Source organism: Eupeodes corollae, chromosome 1 (genome assembly GCF_945859685.1).
Source record: "Eupeodes corollae chromosome 1, idEupCoro1.1, whole genome shotgun sequence".
Lineage (NCBI taxonomy): Eukaryota > Metazoa > Arthropoda > Insecta > Diptera > Syrphidae > Eupeodes > Eupeodes corollae.
In genome coordinates, this window is record NC_079147.1 from 222,443,947 (window position 1) to 222,464,669 (window position 20,723).

The window sequence follows — 20,723 nt, forward strand, 5'->3', positions numbered from 1 at the left end:
AATGTAAGTTTTTTGTTATTCTCTTCATTATTATTTTCGATTATAGAAGACATGAATGCCCCGTATACACCTTCCCGGGGGCGTGGACGCGGCCGTGGTCGAGGACGAGGTAGAGGACGGGGTCGTGGCAGTGGGAGAGGCCGAGGAACTCCTCGACCAAGATGTATTGGAGGGCTAAAGCATACTCCTGATCCAGAACGACTGAAAGGAGTTAATTTCTTAAGTCCGGTAAGTTTTGAATTTTAATTTTCCTTATAAAACGGGTGATAGAATCAACGCTAAAACATAAACTGTGATAAGCAAAAATAAATACAATAGAAAAAAATAAAATATACAGAATATGAACGCCATATCAAGCGAAAATTCAATACACGTGGCGTGATAGTTATTGCTTAGGATTTTCATGCCAGAGGTCTTGGGTTTAATCCCTCCCTGTGTCACTCAAAGTTGTTTGCACGGGTACTGCCTCTTGCGAGGAACTCTCCTATCCTAAAAAATGAATTATCACGAAAAGTGCTTTCTTAAATTAGCCATTTGGATTCGATAAAAAAAACTGTAGGTCCCCTCAATCCCTGACATTAATTGTGCACCAAATTGGTTGAAAGTTGTACATAAGTCACAAGGCCCTTTTTCTTTATGTGCTGTTTTCCCACCTAATGGAAAAGGGAAGCTATTGCATCGATGAGATTGGGAACTACTTTCTCCACCAAAGTATTTTTAAGCTGTAATTTTTTGCGAATCGATACAAATACAAAACATTGTTGAACCATTTTCCATACTTTACTTACTTCATTAGTGTGACACTATCAATATTGTCAAAACTTTCAAAAACCTTGAATAGTCTGGTTACTTTTGTTCAGCACTGTCCTACTCTTGCATTTGAATGTCTACCCGAACTCACCACACTTATTGCCTCTTCCTCTGCCCTACATTTTGCTGGCGGCAGTTTGCCCCTTATTTTTCACAATTACCATCAAACTCTACAACTACTCTAAACAAAAATACTGTAAAAAAAATTCTTTACATTCATATTCAGTGTGTATACAGCTCCCCGAGAAACGACTACACTTTCATATTTTCTCTTTATTTTCTCTTCATTTTCGCTATACCTCTTTGCTTGCCCTTCCCAAATATACAACCATGGCGCGGCGCGGCGCCCCACCAGAAAAATGACGATGATTAAACAGTGTGTCCTGATTTGTACTCGAATTATATTATTACATTGTTACACTGCAAAACAGATTCACCTGCGCTCTGAAGAGTATATGGCTAGTTTGAGTGTAAGAATTTTGGCATCCAGCCTCAATGGGGTTGCATTCTTATAAATTCTCAATTAAACATTGTAGCCGTTTATGCGAGAGGGTAAAAGAAGAATTCCGTCATCATATGAGTGCTTATCTATTTATTCATCTGAAAGAGTGAAGCTAGTGATATAGATACATACATTTATATTTTGTTGCGTAAGACGAATTCGTTTGTTTTGAGTTTTTGAAATTTCATATTGTAAAATTGGCAACAAGTAGGTTTTTGAGTTGGTTAACATTATAAATTGATAAGGATTAGTTTTACATAGCCAAAATATTGTAGAAGAATAGGAGAGGTGAAGAACTGACAGTACCTTGTCTATTTTTTCCCCTTGGAGAAAAATGAAACTCAAAATTAGGACAGGAGATAGGACACCAAAAAAAAAACCTGTTGCGTAGAAAAATACAAATAAGACAGGCAGAGAGATAAAAATAAATATGTAAGTCAAAATACGCGTGGGTTGGAAAGCTTGATAGACTTCAGAACCGTCTGTCATTTCGAGTTCATCTTTCTAATTGATTTTAACGGTCTGAAAATGTAAACAAATATATTTATGATTTTTAATGGAGAACAATTAAAATAAAAAAAAACAACAATTTAAAAAATTAAGAACTTTTATGGATTTGGAAATAGCTCTGAAAAGGAGGTTCACTGGATTATAACACAAGGCTCATTTTCAGAGAACTGCAGTTGGAGGACATTGATTCTTTCCAGAACTACAGACGGATGAACCAGAACACGTTTAGAAAACTATTTGAGAAAATAGAATCCACAATATCCATAACAAAACACGGTCAAGGATCATATAAGCTTGATTTCTCCTACCACAACTCGATGATCCGAAGTGTTCTTTCCTTGGACAATTCCACATTCACATACTAAAGTTTAACAGACAAAAATTACAAAGTTTCATCTTACAGTTTTCAATTTTTATGTATTCCACTTTTAACAATCCAATTTTTCCATGCAAGCGACGAATCTCATTATTATTATTATTCCAAGCTTTATTCACTCATTAATACTTTAAAATTTACAATAATTTTGTAATTACCATTTGATTGAATATATTTACATTACATTTAAACAAGTATGTGTACGTAAAATTAATTAAATTACAAGAAACAAATAATTCAATGAAGGTTTAAAACTAATTTAAATATATACATTATTTGAAAAGAGAGGTATAATTTTAGGTTATCTGAGCATAAGCCTCCCCCAGACTTCTCCATCTTCTTCTATCTAGTGCTTCTCTCCAATAAAGTGGGCATATTTTTCGGATGTCATCCTTCCAGCGTTTATGTTGTCCACCTACGCTTCTTTTGCTTTCTAAGGGTATCCATTCGGTTACTAATTTTGTCCATCGATTATCAGGTGTACGTATTACATGTCCTGCCTATTCCCATTCGAATCTCATATGACTTCTCAATTGACGTTGTTTTGCTACTTGATCAAACAACTATTTAGATTTACTTACTTACTTAGCTCCTCAGAACTGTTAAGTCCGTTGGGAACCCCTTAAGGGTCATAGAGCCTCTACTACTCCTACGCGCCATAGTGTACTGTTTCCAGAGATGTGTTTTAGCTCCCTGCAACTTTTGCCTAGTGCCGCTGATTCCGCCTCGACTGTAATGCGACATGTGCTTCTCGGTCGTCCAGCTCTTCTTCCTTCAAAGCTATAGGTTCCTGACCTGTCCTTCTATGAAAGACCTCATTTGATATACGGTTTGGCCAGAAACAGTCGTAGCTTTGTTCTTAAGCTGATGAGTAATTCCTCCCAATTTTGACAACATACCAAACGCCGCTTTTGCTTTAACGATGCGGCAGATGACGTCTTGTTCGGTTCCGCCTTCGATGGAGACGATATTTCCAAGGTATTGAAAGCTCTCCACTTTTTACACCTGTTGCGAGGAAATATTTATTTGAGGAATGGCCGGATTCCGAGGATCATTTTTTTGGTTTGCCGGAATTAATTTTCAGCCCTACAACTTCTGCTTCTTCTTCTGCTCTCTCCACACTTGTCATTTGATGGAGATCCATGATCCTATGAGAGAGTAAGCAAACATCATCCGTGTAATCCAAGTACTTTAAATAGGATGTCAAAGTCCATTGGATCTCTCCCCTACATGACAAAGCTGCGTTCAGTACATCGCTTATCACCATAAAAAACAATATTGGCGATAGAATACAGCCCTGTTTGACTCCACCATGGGTTTCAAAATTATCTGACAACCTACACCATCGTGCAAAACGTGACACTTGGATCCATCATATGTTGCTTTTATAATAGCAATTAGTTTTTCTGAGATGCCTCTCCTCCGCAGAGCTAACCAAATATATTTCCTGTTAACGCTATCGAAGGCCTTCTTGAAGTCGATGAACAGCAGGTGTAGAGGTGGTCGATATTCAACGCGCTGTTCAATAACTATCCGCAGGGTGTTAATATGATCAAGCGCGGAATCCTGCTTGTTCGGCATCAAGGTTGGCCTCAAGGTGTTCTCTAATGCGTTCCAGTTATATTATATATAGTAAGATCTCCTTTTTTTGGGCAAGCTTGCGGTGGTCCATCGGCTTTTATTAGAGGCTTTGGTGAAGCCTAATAATCTGCCTCTTGGAATATCTTAAAAGTTTTTCAAAATTATTGAAGAAATGTCTGCCTAAGAATTTGTTTCTCCTGTGCCATTATGATGGGCAGTGGCAAAAGAAGTGCACTGTGTCTCTTTCTTCTTCCTCATCACTGTTGCTAAAAATTCAAACAACAAATGGCAACAAAATAAACATAGCTCCAGTTGCAATCTGAATATTGCGAATGATTTTGAAAGTTACAGTACCACGCTCTAATTAAAAATTTTGTGGTCGTAGACAACAACAAACCAGACAAAACCCAAGTCTTGGAGAACACTCGTGGAAATTAGTATTTTTCTTTTTAATATATCTTTTGTATATAGTTTATGTTAAGTGTGCAGTGGTTAAAAGCTTAATTGGGAAAGCGAATCTAAAAACTGTAACGCAAAATTTAAATAAGTTATCGTCCGCAGTAAAATTATATTACCTCATCTTCCATATCAATATTTAAGCAACTTTTACCAAAAATAAACAACAATTTCGAAATTAACATTTATTGGTCAGATAATTAAACAATTCAAATTTTAAGTAATAGCTCCTGTTATCTGTCACTGCTTTGAGCCTTTTAGGCATTGATTCCACGAATTTTGTAGTGGTTTCTAGGTTTATCATGTTCCATTCTTCCAAAATAGACTTTTAGGTAATTTGTATGGGAAATTTGGAAATTTCCACAAATTCTCGATGACATCCGTAAACTGCTGGATGGCGGTTTCAATAAATGAGTTCAATTCCATATTAACCGTGACTGCAAAATAGCTGCTCTGTGCTTTAGATCGTTTTCTAGGTAGTATAAAAAACTATTGCGTATACCAAAATTCTAAGAGCTTTGGATCATTTTTTTCTTTAAAATGGTCAAGTACACAGTGTCTATAATCGCATCGTTAAATTTTGTACTTGCATGCTCTGTATTAGGCTTACGCCACATGTAAGAAATCCCATCATATCCAGAAATATTAAATTTGGACTCGTTTGAGAAAATAACAGAGTTTCAGATGTTTTTTCTTATTTATAAACGGCTCTTTTCGAGCAACTTGACCATGAAGGTCATGTTTATGAAGCACGCGGCGGCGGCGCACAGTGGTTCGGTTTGTATGGGAGAGCGGAAAAAAGTCTGTAAAATCTGATCGGTTCAACGGATTTAAATAAAATTTGGCATACATGTTAAGATTAGTCTTATACATATTTGGTCAAAATTTGGTTGAAAAAAAAAATTATAAACAAAGTTATTGACATTTTTCTAAAATTTGAGGGTTTTTGATTTTTGTATGAGAGAGCGGAAAATTTTTTGTAAAATCTGAACTATTAAACGAATTTTAATGAAATTTTTAAATCATTTTAAGATTAGTCTTATACATGCTTGGTCAAAATTTGGTCAAGAAAAAATTATTAGAAAAAAAGTTATTGGCATTTTTCTAAAATTTGAGGGTTTTTGATTTTTGTATGGGAGAGCGGAAAAAAGTCTGTAAAATCTGAACTTCTAAACGAATTTTAATGAAATTTTAAACACATGTTAAGATTAGTCTTATACATGCTTGGTCAAAATTTGGTCAAGAAAAAATTATTAGAAAAAAAGTAATTGACATTTTTCTAAAATTTGAGGCTTTTGATGTTATATTTAAATAAAAGTTTTTTTTTAGTAAAATCTTAACTTTTTATTTTAAACAAAATATTATTACTAACTATGTATATTATAAAATTAAATAAATAAATAGATAAATACATACAAAAAATAAATAAAAAACAATTATGAATTAGTAATTTTATGACGTTAAATTATGCGATGATTGGAAGTATTTTCTTTTTTGCCTGTGGCCTTAAACCTGTTATTATTGGATCTGAGGATATGAGTATGTGATGCATCACATCTTCATTCGTCGCAATTCGGCTGCATTTTCTCGAATGAAACCTGCGGTAGGCTTTATAATCCTTATTTCGGCATTCTTGGGCTTCCTCGGAGAGCAATCCAACAGGAAATGCACAGCTTTTAATTATTTCTTCTCCATGGATCAAAATCTTATGTACGGTTGCTGGCATATTGTACCATTTATATTTCTCAACAAACAGTTCAGCAGTTTCCCACATGTAAGCTGCACTTTTTTTTAAATCTAATTTTTCATTCGTCGTTATTACTTCAAGGACAACAGCAAACCGCCGAATTAGGGATTCACTAACTCCAGTGATTTCTGAAGTCATGGTTGGATTTGCAAAAAATCTTCTGGAGGTGTTGCCGTCATTACTTGTCCCCGTACCTTGTTTTACAAGATTGAAAATGATGCCCAGTTTTTCACGAAACTCCTGCTGAATTTTCTTCTTCTGAGCATCTCTTATATGGCGGGTCTCATTGTTGGTTCTCCATGCTTTAAATGGCAAATTGTAGGCAACATGGAGGATACACTCCATAAATTTCTACCTGCCTTTTAGCAAAAAATAAAAAAAATAAAGGATTATCCCTAATCCTTTTCTTTATTTTGTATTAAGCTCTTATCATATAATTTAAAATATTATAAAACTATATTGTTTTTCGTGTGTTGTTTCCAAGAAAATTGAGTTCAAAGTTGAAAAAAATTTTCCGGGCAGAAATAAATGGTTTCGCAAAAATCGAAATTCTCAGACCTGGGTCAATGTATTTATTTTGTTTTATTTTTAAAATAAAGTTTGACATTTTTTCTTAAAATAATGGGCTTAACCAGTTCATTCTGACAATAAATAACGAAGAAATTAAACTTTTTGGTAAACACCACCGTTAAAACGCAGTTTTTTGAAATCCGATTCAGTGAAACATTTTTGATCATAACTTCCACATCTGCACGTATCTGCAGCTGATTTTTTCTGTGCTTTTACATAAACGCATGGAGCATATGCTGGCATACTTACTTTCTTGGAGTCTTTTGGAGCTTTTTTTTGAAATCAAAAAGTTTAAAAAAAAACACATTTTTTCCTAGTACTTAAGCTTCAGACTACTTATAGAACATATCTTTTATAAATAATCATTTTTTTTTTTTATTTTAGATAATCGAAAATAGACCAATTAAATTATTTAAGAAGCTAGAGAATTTATTTAAAGGAACTTCGGAAAAAAACATCTCAAAATTTGTTGAAAATACGGTTCGCGATTTGAGTAAAATTATTTTTCAACTTTGAGGGCTTGTAAATCAGAACATACAATATATATGTTGAAAAATACTTTTAAATCATACGCTCGGGTTATATAAGAGTACTTAAACATAAAATTTAAAAGGATAAATATAACTTCTTAAAAAGACTTTTTTCCGCTCTCGCACCACTGTGCGGCGTAGCTGGGAAGCAAATAATTCGGTTTTGTTAAACTTTTCCAATAATCTTGCACAAATCTATTTGTGTTTAATTTTTCGTTGCGAAAGATATTTTTTAAAATGGTTTATGACGAGTTTTCGCTCGAGATTTTTGCTCAGTCTTAGTTCTTGGTCCCATTTTAAAATATTAACTATGCGAAAGAATTTTTGTCTTTAACTAACAACAAAAAAATAAGGAAAATTATTTTAATAACGGTTACGTTAATAAACTTTCCACCGTTAAGGCGTATAATATCAGCTAGATCAAGTAAACTTTAACAATAATTTGGACCTTATATACTTTTATTTTATTTGAGTTTCCTTGGTTACATTGTAAAGTAGCATAAGTGTTTAAAATAATATAACTTATTGGGCGGTGTGAATAAAAACGAGTATTTACTTACAAGTAAAGTGTAACGAGTATTTAAACTCCAAGTTTACCGATATGAATAAAGCGTCGAGTTTACTTGTGACCGTGTACTCGTAAAACCGAGGGTATACTAGCAAGTATTTCCTTGCGATACTTGTAGCCCAACACAGACTGCGCATCATTTCCTGTTGTAACTTTCCATGTCAAAAATGTGTATCTACATCATCAGATTATTACTAATTTCTAATGGTTTTTGCTGATCACGTCGTCTATTTATAACTTCATTCCGATCTAAATTATGTAGAGGTACATTTTCCACTTCCCAAGAATCATTGAAATGTTTTGCTACATGTGAAGCACTACACAACTTATTACTAAATTGGGAACATTTTTGACTGCTATTCTACATTGGCTCGAGAGTATAATTAAACGACGTTTCATCTGGCTAAAAACTCGTCCAATTATTACTCTTTCCTGAGCATGGGTCGAATTGTAATTCCGCCCACGACCATTTCTTGGTTCGTCAAAAGGAGTCAGTAACTAAAGAGTAATTCGATATCCGATATCACCAAGGAGGCAAACATCACCATCATATCGGCGCACCACGTCCTGAAGTCCACTCACTAGCCAAATCCTGCCATTACGTACACTCCCTGGCCATTTCATAATATGCACGTAAGTGCAATCTATAGCACCAATGACAGTCGGAATTCGAAATTTTGAATCCCAATCTGCCTTGGCCTGATCCATATCTTCAATAGTGCAATCTTCAGACTTTGACACTATTTTATCCAATACACTTAAAAATGTTCTGCTGACCGTAGTTCTTTCAACCCCATGTCGTTGGCAACACCACTTGGAATCCTCGATCACTAACATATCTCAGAAAAATGTCCATCTTTTTCCGTGCAGTTGATCCTCCACCCCTTGCAACAGTGTTTTCATCAAGAAAGTGCGAAGTGAGCGCTCTCAAACCGTAATAGTCCCTTTGATAGATCGTTACTTATATCACGCCGGTCTCTATAACGTTTCACACCACGCAGGTTCATAAATGCAGCTATCTTTCGTGTACAAGTACGACTGCAACTCTGGGGTCCGGTTGACTTGCGAATAGACGAATATTTACTTGCTACAGAAGTATTTACTTGCGTTTATTCACACCAAAATTGGCATTTTTCGGGTTTTACTAGCCTCTCAAGTATTTACTCGCGAGTAAGAGTAAATACTTGTTTTATTCACTTCAATTTTGGCGTTTACTTGTTATTTTGTGGCGTTTTAACTGAGTGGACATCTCAGGTTCAAATATACTAAGGTTTAAATTTTGCAAAGCTGTTACCGACTCTATATCACATAACTTAAATACTTTTAAATCCAGCATTGTGAACTACAAATAAGTAGTAACAATTAATGGAAAATAAATAAATAAAATGTTGCTTATTTTGTACTTACAGGAGCGACGAAAATACATTGAAACCTGTGCCAATAGAACACCATCCGAAGTTCAAATTTATGAAGAAGACACTCGCATGAGTGCCGATCTTGACACTACCCGGTAATTATACTTTACTAAAAAAAAAAAAAAAAAAAACAATCTGCAATCATTTATTAAACTCAATACAAACATTTGCTTGCATTTCTCTAACAGCCCAACAGAGTACTTTAACAACGATGATACCCAAAGTTCTATGATAAGCAACACGAGCATTTTAGATAACAGTGCGATTGTTCGTAAAGTTAGAAGGAAAAAATTCGAAACTGTTGCAACCGAAAAGTGTGTATTATTTTTACTACTAGTTAATTTTGTGTTTTTCATTGTTTTAATTGTTTAATTTGAATTTTAAGTGCTGAGTATACTGTTGACCTTATTGCTGAATACGATTGGCCACCACCTAAAGGCTGTTGTCCAGCTAAGAATCGTGATACGTTTATGATTCAGGAACAGATAGCCTTGTACCTGGGTATTAAGAGCTTCAAACGAAAGTATCCAGATTTGCCACGACGACAAGTCGATATGGAGGAGCGCAATTGGTTGCAAGAGAAGGGCCTAGTTGCGGAGAAGATGTGTGATCTCGGTATTACAGCGGTGTGGGCTTCTGATGTCCTCGACATTATGTACACGGATTTTTACGAAAAATACGAAGAATATAAGAATTTCGTACGTCAGAAGCATATTCGAGAACTTGAGGCTAAAGCGAAAGGAGGAATGAATTTCAATGTGTCTTGTAAGGGTATGGCAACAAGAGACAGAGCGTTACACGCGACATCTAAGTGGAATGCACATTTTAATAAATCGTAAGTTTTCATAAACACAACCAGATCGTATGTTGAAATATGTTATGAACGTAATAACTCTCCATAGTCGCAAAGAAGAGCGGAGATCATGTTTGGATCTGCAAACTTTGGTCATCAATGTACCACTACCGGCGAAATTAGTCAACCGTCCAACACCGGTTACGGTTAAACCAATGGAAGTAGCAAGGAGTTATGCAATGGCATTGGTACCAGGTCAATTCTGTGAGAATTATCGCCACTATACACCCCAGGAATTAAGGTAAAATTATCTTTGTATTTTTCAAGAATCAATATGCTTACAAATATTTTTTGTTTTTCAGGTCGTATCCAATTAACACTGTCCTTGAAGACCCAACGACGTGGAAAGAGAGACTATATTCATCGAATACTGAAGTTCCTGATGCATCGAATGTTGAAACATCGTCCTCGTGCGGCGAAGAAGAAAAAGATGATGGTTCGGGCAGTTCGAGCAGCAGTTGTTCTTCGGATTCAAGTTCAGATGATTCGGTAAGTTTATTTTTGAAAAAAAAAAAACGAGTACAAAACTAGGATCATCGAGTTCATTCCCAGATTCTGGGTAAAATTTATTAATTTTTCTATCAAAATAAAATAATAATACAACTTTTCCGATCATCAACATATTTTATGAATGTTAATGCTAATTTTATGTTTATTAAAATTAAAGTTGGAGTAGTGATAATATATTCAATAAATCTTTTCAGGATTCTGATTCGAGTCAATCATCAGATGAAGACAAGCCTCCGGATGGTCTAAAATGTTGTGTTTGCCACCTGCCACAGAATAGTAATCCAAAAGGACTACCTGAAGTATTTATTCGATGTTTTACATGTCGCAGGAGAAGTATGTTCCATTAAAATAATTAAAATGCCTTTATTAATTTTGTGTGGTCTTTCAGTACATCCTACTTGCATAGAAATGCCAAATCGTATGGTATGCCGGGCTAGAAACTACAATTGGCAGTGTGCTGATTGCAAATGTTGTATAAAGTGTAAGAGAAAACAAGATCCAACAAAGATGTTGTTTTGTGAACAATGTGATCGTGGTTATCACATCTACTGTCTTGGTGTTAAATCTTTACCCGAAGGTAATTGTTTTAAATTAAAATAAAAACAATTATTGAAAAAAAAATTAATCGAATTGTTTATTCTTATTATTTATTTTAAGGTCGATGGCACTGCGAACGTTGCCTTATATGTATGCGATGTGGTGCTACCAAGCCTGAGGGCCATCCTCAACCACAAGCATCTCCAACAGACTCACCTGGTGTAGCGAAGACTAACAAAAGCAAAAAACTAAAATGGGTTAATGAATATCGCATTGATCACATTTCAAAATTGCGAGAACATTTTTCAATGCTGTGTGTTCCTTGCGCTAAGCATAAGGCCAATGCCCGACGTTCTTGTAACAACAACAACAACTCCACAATAACGACAACAACAACAACACCACACAGTGGAAGTGCACATTCCCATAGTAATCAACAAATGTCACCGCCACCACCACCTCCACCGGTTGCGACTATAGTAACACCTGCTCCTCAAAACCTTAACACGGTGCTATCACCGACGACGGTGACGCCGCGAAAACCAAGAGCATCTAAAAAACCAACAAAACAAACAACAATAACAACAACACTTACAACAACAACAACCACAACAACAACGACGACTCCGTCGGTGTAAGTAATTTGTATTTTATTTTTAAAAAAATCAATAAAAATTTATTTTACAAAACGAAAAAATAAAACAAAATATGTTAATACAATAAAAATAATTACATACTAAATTAAAACCGAAAACCGTTATGAGAAGAGACTAATTAAATTAAATTAAATTAAACACTTATTCACATACACCTACACCCACACCCAAACCAATAATACACCCCCACTCAAAACTACAGTCTACGAACTCTTATTTATAATTTTTATATATAAAACTACCTTTTTTGTTAATTTATTGAACAAAGCTCCATTAAGATAAATATGTTTGTTTTTATTTAAACGGTTTAGTTTTTTTCTTTTATAAATATCACTTATTATATAAGATGAAAAAAAAAAATAAATAAATAAATAAAATATTGTACATAAACACATACTATAAGCGAAGCAACAAATTAGCACATTCATATAATTTTAAGTCGTACAACTTTTAGCTGTTTTGTTTTGTGTTTATTTTTAAGTTCAGTCTATGAGGGTTTACATTGTTTGATCAAATCCATAGAATTTTGAATTTAAAAACCAACAACATGATAGTTGCGTGATTTTATGTTGTATGCTTGTGCTTTCAAATCAAACATCATGTTAATATATTTTTGTTTTTAAATACTACGGTTTCTTGTTGTTTTTTATAATAATTAAAAATTTATCTTGAGGGGTTTAATAAGTTGAACAAATTGCACTAACTACAGACAATCGGTTAAACATAATTACTTGGATAATCTTAAACTAGAAATTATTTCCTTGGATTACATTTTATTTTATCTGCTAATCTTTTGCATACTCTCGTTTTAAAAAACTTCAAAGTTTTACAGAAGCCTCACTCACCAATTTTTAGATGGTTGTAGAACGAAAAGAAATGATAATTTTGTATATGGTCATAAAACTTTTGCACAAACTTTGAAAATATCAGAGGGACGAAAGTAGAGACCACAGTGCGAATACCTAAAAGCCAGAATGGTTCGATTTAATTAGATGTCATATAGAACTACACCTGGAATAAAACATTTTATTAATAAGATGTCTAAAGAGCATTAACTGAAATGGCTTTCTGCAGTTGTAATTAATAAAGTTATGAGTTACATCAGAATCGTGAAAATAAGTTCATAGTCCAGAGTCCTTAACCCTCAAGAAGGCGCGCGGTTATTTGTAACGGGAGCGGACGCGCGTAACCGAAAAGACCTATGGGATGAATAAAAGAAATAAAGCACTAATTATTTATTAATTTGTACTCAGATACATTATCATTGTCTTTAAAGTCTTATTTGTCTAAAAAGGACTTAAAATTATGAAAAAGGAGCAATTATTACAACTTAAATATGAATGAAAATGTAATAAGCGCGGTCGATTCGACTACCCGTGCCCACTTGGAGGTTATCTCTGATAAACATGAGCAACGTGAGACCTTTGCTTAAACTGTACATACAATAAAAAAAAATGCAGAAACTGAAATAAAGATTCGGGTTATGATTACACTGCTCGACTAAATAAGGTCTTTTACATTTCCTGAAATTGAATTTTGCCTTTAAAAGTTTCTAACGTAACAGGTTTTTAAAATGTGCCCCTTTAAAAGTTCTTAAAACAGTTTTAAGGCTACACAAATACAAATCTTTATCTTCTAGATACAGTTTAAATAATTTTAGTATCTCACTTAGTTTTTTGTAATATCTCATTAGTTATGAGATGACTATCGGTTGGTTATTAGATTCTTTTGAAAAATCTTGATTGAGTTAATTTTTTTGAATAATTCTTTTTAGAGTTAATTTTTAGTGTTGATTCCGAATTCTAACTCCGAAATACCAGATTTCAACACCCATTTTATATATTTTAATTAATATATTTCAAAAACTTGATGTTATAACCTTAGAACTACGCATTCATAATAAGAACAAAAATACTGTAATGCGTTTTTCTGTTAAGAACCGTTTAGGCATAACAGCCCTATTCTGCTATTCACGTGGATCGTATATTCAATTCCCCCATTCGATTCCCTTTCACACTGCCTTTGCATTCTGCCATCCATCGGGTGAACTACATTATCCCAAACCAATTTGACTTTCAAATAAACATGTTGGATAAATTCTTTTGATTCATACACAAATTAAGTTTAATCAATCCACCTAAACAGAATAATTTGTGTAATTTTTGGAACTGGGAAGTATGTAACTTTTTATTCCAATTGTAAGCAGAGGAATAAGAGAATCCTCAAACAGCGAGCTTCGGAGAAATGTTTGAAAAGTGTCTCCCTTCCCCTAGAAATGTTTATGTTCTTTTATTTATAAAACAGTTATACTAAATTTAGCAATAAATTAGTTTTCACTTACATTTTGCTTACACAAATTAACAAACCAGACATCAAATGAAAAATCCGCTGCATTTTATATGCGGATCTGAATTGTATAGAATGAATGCTTTCACGTGAATAGAAGAATACCGCGCACTATTACCGACGTTACTGACTTACACAGATTCACTTCGAATGAATAGCAGAATTATGATTAGTGAAAATTCAAGTAAAATTCTCCCCGGTGAATAGCAGAATATGCCTGTAAGTGCTTTAGTATTCTCTTAGGGTAAAAGTGGAAAGTAAAGACTTACAACTAATGACGATTTTTTGAAAAACAAATGATATAATGAAAATATTTATACGGAATATTGAAATAAGGAATTGTAAATTCAAAAGATCATCACGAATTTTATTGAAAAAAAAACAACATCATGAATTACCTAGCACTAAGAATCCTAAGTTGTAAAATCTCTAACTCTGACTTGAAAAACTGATACAAAAGCATTAAGTTTGAAATAAAATTGAATCAACTGAGAACTCGTGGATCAAAAATGAGCTTAATGTTTGATTTTTTTAAAAGTTTTTTTTTCGCGTTGTCACTGTTGAGTTATTATTTCACTATCTAGAAAACTCCTTGTTACAGTTTTCGAGTATTTAATAATGAACTACACCAACCATTCTAGTATTAAATTATTACAAAAACAAATAAAATTGTCAATTGGAAACAAAAAGTGTGTAATGACCTAAGGAAATTATCAGTCTCATGTATGTGCGAAATCAAAAGGTAAGGTTTTCGAAGGACGTGTTTCGTACAACCAAAGTGTTAAGTTTGTTCATTTATATAATACTTTTAAAATTAGGTAAATATTAATATTACAGAGAAATAAGTTGTACAGACTTTTAAGTTTTTAAAAACAAAAAATAAAAGAGTAACACTATCCGATTTTTGTATAAACATAACATTTATTTTGAAATTCAACAAATAATATAAATTTGTATCGAGGCTGATGGTTGAAAAATCTCCTACCAGAGGATGACAAATTCGTCTGAACCGCGAACCCAAAGCATACGCTTCTGAACTCCAGGACGGATCCAATCCGATTCCTGAATAGGCTGCCAACAGGCAAATTGATAGTGGTTAAGATACCGTTTTTAGCTAACCTTCTGCGAATTAATAAAATTTATAGGTACACTATCTTCAAAATTCCTTTCGCATTCCCTATATTTCTCGTTAGTTCTACTTAAAAAATAAATAAAAGTATACATATTTTGAATGCTTTGAATTTCTTCATATTCCAACTGCCTTTAAACAAAGTCTTGCGCTTATTGTTGTTCTAACTAATTTTATTTTATATAAAAATGTTGTTATATGATTTCATTCTCAAAAAAAAAGAAAAATGATTTTATTTATAATAAATATAAGTTAGGAAATACATAGTAAAGGTCCTTTAAACCAGAGAAATAAAAAACTCAAATCTCATATCTCTCATTATCTTATTCTTATTCTTATCTTTATTTTTTGTTCTTATTAAGTTGAAATTTTTTTGTTTTTAATAAAAAAAAACATAAATACATGCTATGCAGTGATAGATTTTAAGAAAGGAATCAATTTTAATTTTCAAAATCACCTAATATACCCAACATTATATAAAAATAAACAATATACATACATATATATATATATAAATATATATTTTTTTACGAAATAAAATATATTTAAACAAAAACAAAAAAAAATATATATAACCTTTTAAAGCACTCTTAAATAAATGTGTAAATGGCTTCAGTTTAGATTTAAAGATTCTCGAAATAGAAATAAAAAATAAAAAGAAAACAAACGTTTAATATAATTTTAAAAAATTATTGTGTACAGAAAAAAAAAACAAAACAAACAAAAACATTTAATTATAGTAAATTAGCAACTAAGACTAACAATAGTTAAAATATTTTGTGTACAACAACTTTTGCTATGTGTATATTATTAGAAATAAAAACAAAATGATAATATTAATTAAAAATACAAATAAAAAATATATATTTAATTGTTTTAAATTTCAAAAATAAAAAATTATGTTTAATTTTTTTTTAAATTTAAGTTTGCGTAATTATATGTAAAAGTTGTATATTTTTATATTTAACAAAACAAAACAAAAAAACAGATTAAATGGATGAAAGATATAAAATTATAAATACGGATTGACCGAAAAAAAAATAAAATTTTTATTGAGTTTAACAAAACAAAAACTTACATACTCGATAAAAATATTAAATGGAGATGATGAAAGTACGATAAATTCAATAAAAGTAAATATATATTTCAAAAGAAATAACTGCGCGTTTTTCTTTGCGCTTATTTTCAGTTTCAGTTGGCACTTATTTACGTCGTCCTGAGACCGATAAAGTCCGTGGATGATCCCTAGCTAGGCATAGGGCTTCAACTACTTGTCGCACAATTGTGTTTGAGCTCCTTTCAGCTCCTCCCCAATCTCGACGATTTCTATTCTCCACATGCTTCTCAGTCTCCCGACTCTTGTGCCTTCTTGAATGAGTGGATTCATAAGACGCCTATTTATAAAGCTTTGCAATTTCCGTATGAAAGTAGAGATTCGGTGTATAAGTCGAACACGGAAAGACAGTAGACCTTTTAAGGTAGTGAAAAACCTCTATTTTTGCTACTGATTGTGGAGCAATGTTCATGAGAGAAGATGAGTGGGAGGTCCCAAGGCTGATCATCTTACTTTTCCCGTATTGTTTCTGGGGCCCTACTCTGTAATGCGTTTCGAAACCAAATATTTTCGAAAACGAATATTTTGTACTCTCTATTTCTAATGCGTATAAGAAATCGAGTACTTACGGAATGACAAATCCGCATTCGGATTTTTCGTACATGGCAATGCGTTCCGAATTATTAAGAGAGGTAACGGTAACGGATTGCACAAAAGGAAAATTGTGTGAAATAGATTAAATGTAAGTAAGGAAAAAATTATTTTATTCAAAATCTAAGTAAATGAATTTAATTACAGCGAAACAAGTGCATACCAAACAAAAGCAATTTGAAATTATGGTGGAATTCGTATGACTTGAAGGAAAAAAAGTATACCTGAGTAAAAGCCAAATTTCAATACAAAAAACGAAATGACTATGAAAAAAAAACAGCTTAAACATTCTAAGGTTGAATTAAAAAAGAGAGATGTTGCAATTGCAAAGCAGTGAAGTGTAAAAAAAGTCAATACGATAATTCTGAAGTGATAAAAATGACTGAATTTTAATTTTGTCCTCGTCTTCTTTGTGATTTGTTTTGATTTTTGTTTGTATTTTTGCTTTGACAAATATCATAAAAAAAACTTCGAGCGTCGGCAAATCTATTCTATCGCTCATGTTCGAAATTTCGATCGAAAGTGAATTGAAATCACTTGAATTTCACGTGAAATGAAATTGCATGTTCTTCAATTCGATCGATTTCGAAAACTTCGCAACTGTTGCAAACAATTCAAACTGTCAGAACTCAAGGATCATCTATTTTCATTTTGTTTCTGAAGTAAAATGTTTGCTGTTTTCAAGATGGATGCAATATCATTTTTAAGTGACAAAAGGAAGCAGAATTCAAGAGACAAAAATAAGAAGACGAATTTTGCGAAACAAATCAAATATGTATATTGGATTCACCTGACACAACGTAAGTGTGTGAAAATTATGTAGAATTGTTCTGATCAAGTAAATTCTTGATTTCCTGTTTTAAGCTTTCATTATAATTTTATATTAAGCAAAGATGCTTTTTTATATGTTCTAGGGGAAATAGAACCTTTTATAAAACCTTCATCGATCGGAAATAGAACCTTTTATAATACCTTCATCGATTCCTTCAATTCAAAAACTTGCTGCAACCCTCCGATTCCTAGCAGAAGGAAGCTATCAAAGATAAAATCACAGAAATAAAAAACGTGATTTGAATAGACAATCTTTTTTAGACTGCAGGTAAAACGCAAATGTCTCTCCAGTTTTCGCAATTCATCAGGTCTACTTTTGTATTCCTATTTTTTCAACGCTTTGGGGAAACATTCAGAGACCAATGAGAGTTCTAAGAGCAGTTGCACTTGGTGCTGTTTGCAACAATTCTGCGGTAATTCTGTCTTTTCGTCCAGCATTGTTGTTCTTTAGTGCTTTAATCGTGGTACGTATCTCTAATTTTGTAGGGGTTCGGTGTTTAAACGGAAATTTGTTGTATAGAGAAACTCAAAAACCTGGTTATGAACCAAAGTTAAATGTTCCTTCAACTTTCTAAGCTGGTCTTTATCCGAGATAAGCAGGAAACTATCTACATCTTCATCGGTGGTTGTTTGGAGCTCTGATTATAAAAAAGGGGTTTCTGACGTCCGTTGACGCTTCTAGCTCCTTTTTTCAACTTAAGCTGCTTTTATTTGTCTCGTGATTTTTGTCCAAGTCTTCTCTTGAAAGTCAGGTGTTGATTCTTCCGCACGACCGACTATTCTTTCAGCAGATATTTATTTGAAAAAGCTGCGTTTTTTATTTATAAAAAATATACACGATATAAATCCGATTCTACTTTCATACGTAAGATTTGAAAGTAGAATCGGAAATGAGTTTCGAATAGAATCAAAAGTAGAATTAAGTAACATAGTAGGGCCCCAGATTCGGTGTTTAAGTCGAACGCAGAGAGACAGTAGACCTTTCAAGGTATTGATAAGTCTCTATTTGTTCTACTGATTTTTGAGCAATGTTTATGAGAGAAGATGAGTGGCAGGTCCCAAGACTGATCATCTTAATTTTCCCGTAATAATTTTCAGCCCCACGATGTCTGGTCCTCTTGCTACCCTTGTTGTCATTTGATGAAGATCTATTATCCTTTAGGAAGAATATATGTTGTCTGAGTCCATCTTATTGTTCCGTTTCCTGTCAATGCTGCCCGCAGCATATCACTGGTCAACAATAAGAAAACAAATTGGCAACAGTATGCAGCACTGTCTTACCCACTTTGAACTTCAACACTCTGGCAACCACTTGTTATTTCTTCTGAAATAGTCGGTTTGTACCATACTTGTGCATCCGGAGATGATATGCTCAATTTTGTCATTAGGTTTGCCGCATCGACGACAAATATCCTCAACTGAATTGTCCCTCATTATATATCTCATATAATTTCGGGTAGTAATCACTCCGTCCTGAATTGCAATTATAAACCTTTCGGTTTCGGAAAACAACTCTGCTGTCTGGAGCCATAATTTTAACGTTTCTGTGTCAACATTTTCGCTTCTTAGTGCATAATAGTGTTTTCCGTGTAAAGGTTTTGCAGCCCATGCACGTTTTCGGTCATCTATATTGGGTATTTGCATGTGAAGTTGGTTCTTTAGGTTTAGTGGCGTTAAGTTGTCGTCGGCTCCAATAGTTGCTTTGACTAGGTTTGAGCTTAAGCTTTTCTCGGTGAAGTATTGGCGGAGTGACATTATTTGTTTAGTTTGCATGCTTTGTAGATCTATGACGCCTCTTCCTCACTCTCTTCGCGGCAGCGTCGATAAACTCGAAACAAATTATTTTTGACACCACGTAATTTGAGACGAGTGCCATTGTGACTTTTACTTAAAAAAGTCATTGTGAACTATAAAATGAAATGTCAAATGAGTTTTCTTTGAAATTATTTCATTCTAGTTTCAATTTTTAGTTTTTTTTTCGAAAAGTGAAGTGACCTATGCTAAAATCAAAAGAAGATATTTCAGAGATAATAGCAGGTATGGTGTAGGTAATGATCGCCTTGATGGCGTTTTCCCATTTAATTGTGATTTTCCAATGTTATGTTTGCGTCCTTTAAACTCGCTAGTGGGGTCTTTCTTTATTTTTGCTGAGTCCATTCTGTTGCTCTGGGCTGCTCCTGGGAGGTGTAGATTTCATTTTCTTGCATCTCTCTTATTCTATAGATTTCATCTTGGGCTGATGGCGATATTAACCCAAATTCCATTTTTATATCTCTGCTAAACATGCTTACTATTTCCAGGAGATAGTGGGCCTTTGTTGATGCATAGGTCTTAAGGTCGTCCATGTACAATTGTACAAGAGGTGTTTTATTTTAAACACGGAGTGAGTCGATTTGATTTTGTATCCGTACTTGCTCGAGTTGAGCATGTTGCTGAGCGGGTTAATGGCAATGCAAAACCATAGGGCCCTCAAGTAGTCTCCCTGAAATATGCCCGATTTAATGGGGATCCCTTTAGTTTTTAGTGATGTGCCGCTCTTAAACAGCTCTACGCATGTTTTCCACCTACTTATACTATGTGCAAGGAACGAAATAACTCTTGGGTGGATGTGGTATATTATGAGGACTTCGATAAGCCAGGTTATTATTATTATTATTATCATTATTATTATAAATATAATTATTATTATTATCATTATTATTATTATTATTATATTTTATTAACTAGTAATATTAGTACCCCTGGCATGATGGTTAGTGCGTTGGACTGTCATGCAAGGGGTCTTGTTTTCAATCCCTGCCTGTGCCACCTTAATTTAAAAAAAAAATAATTTTCGCGGATACTGCCGATTGCGAGGAATTGACAAATCCTTAAAGAGTAATTCTTGTCATGAAAAAGTGCTTTCTCAAATTAGCCGTTCGGATTCGGCCTAAAATTGTAGGTCCATTCCATTCCTGACAACAGTACTCGCACAAAGTTGAGAGTTGTAAGTCACTAGGTTCTTGTTCACAACGGGACTGTTGCGCCACCCAATTTATTTATTTTAGTAATTAAAATAACAACGAAATATACAAAAGAAAAAAGGAGAGAG

The 20,723-nt window shown here is 33.5% G+C and overlaps 1 protein-coding gene across 3 annotated transcripts in view; it reads left to right on the top strand.

Annotated features, from left to right (window-relative positions):
* LOC129938539 (supporter of activation of yellow protein) overlaps positions 1-16,252 on the top strand; it is a 41,007-nt gene extending 24,755 nt beyond the window's left edge. For all 3 annotated transcript variants that reach the window (XM_056046165.1, XM_056046166.1, XM_056046167.1), the window contains exons 3-11: positions 47-228; positions 9,060-9,160; positions 9,254-9,379; positions 9,451-9,900; positions 9,968-10,159; positions 10,221-10,407; positions 10,623-10,761; positions 10,817-11,005; positions 11,086-16,252. In XM_056046165.1, coding sequence (XP_055902140.1) covers positions 47-228; positions 9,060-9,160; positions 9,254-9,379; positions 9,451-9,900; positions 9,968-10,159; positions 10,221-10,407; positions 10,623-10,761; positions 10,817-11,005; positions 11,086-11,603 — 2,084 coding nt within the window. In that variant the 3' untranslated portion in view covers positions 11,604-16,252. The remainder of the gene's footprint in view (positions 1-46; positions 229-9,059; positions 9,161-9,253; positions 9,380-9,450; positions 9,901-9,967; positions 10,160-10,220; positions 10,408-10,622; positions 10,762-10,816; positions 11,006-11,085) is intronic.
* The last annotated feature ends 4,471 nt before the right edge of the window (positions 16,253-20,723 follow it).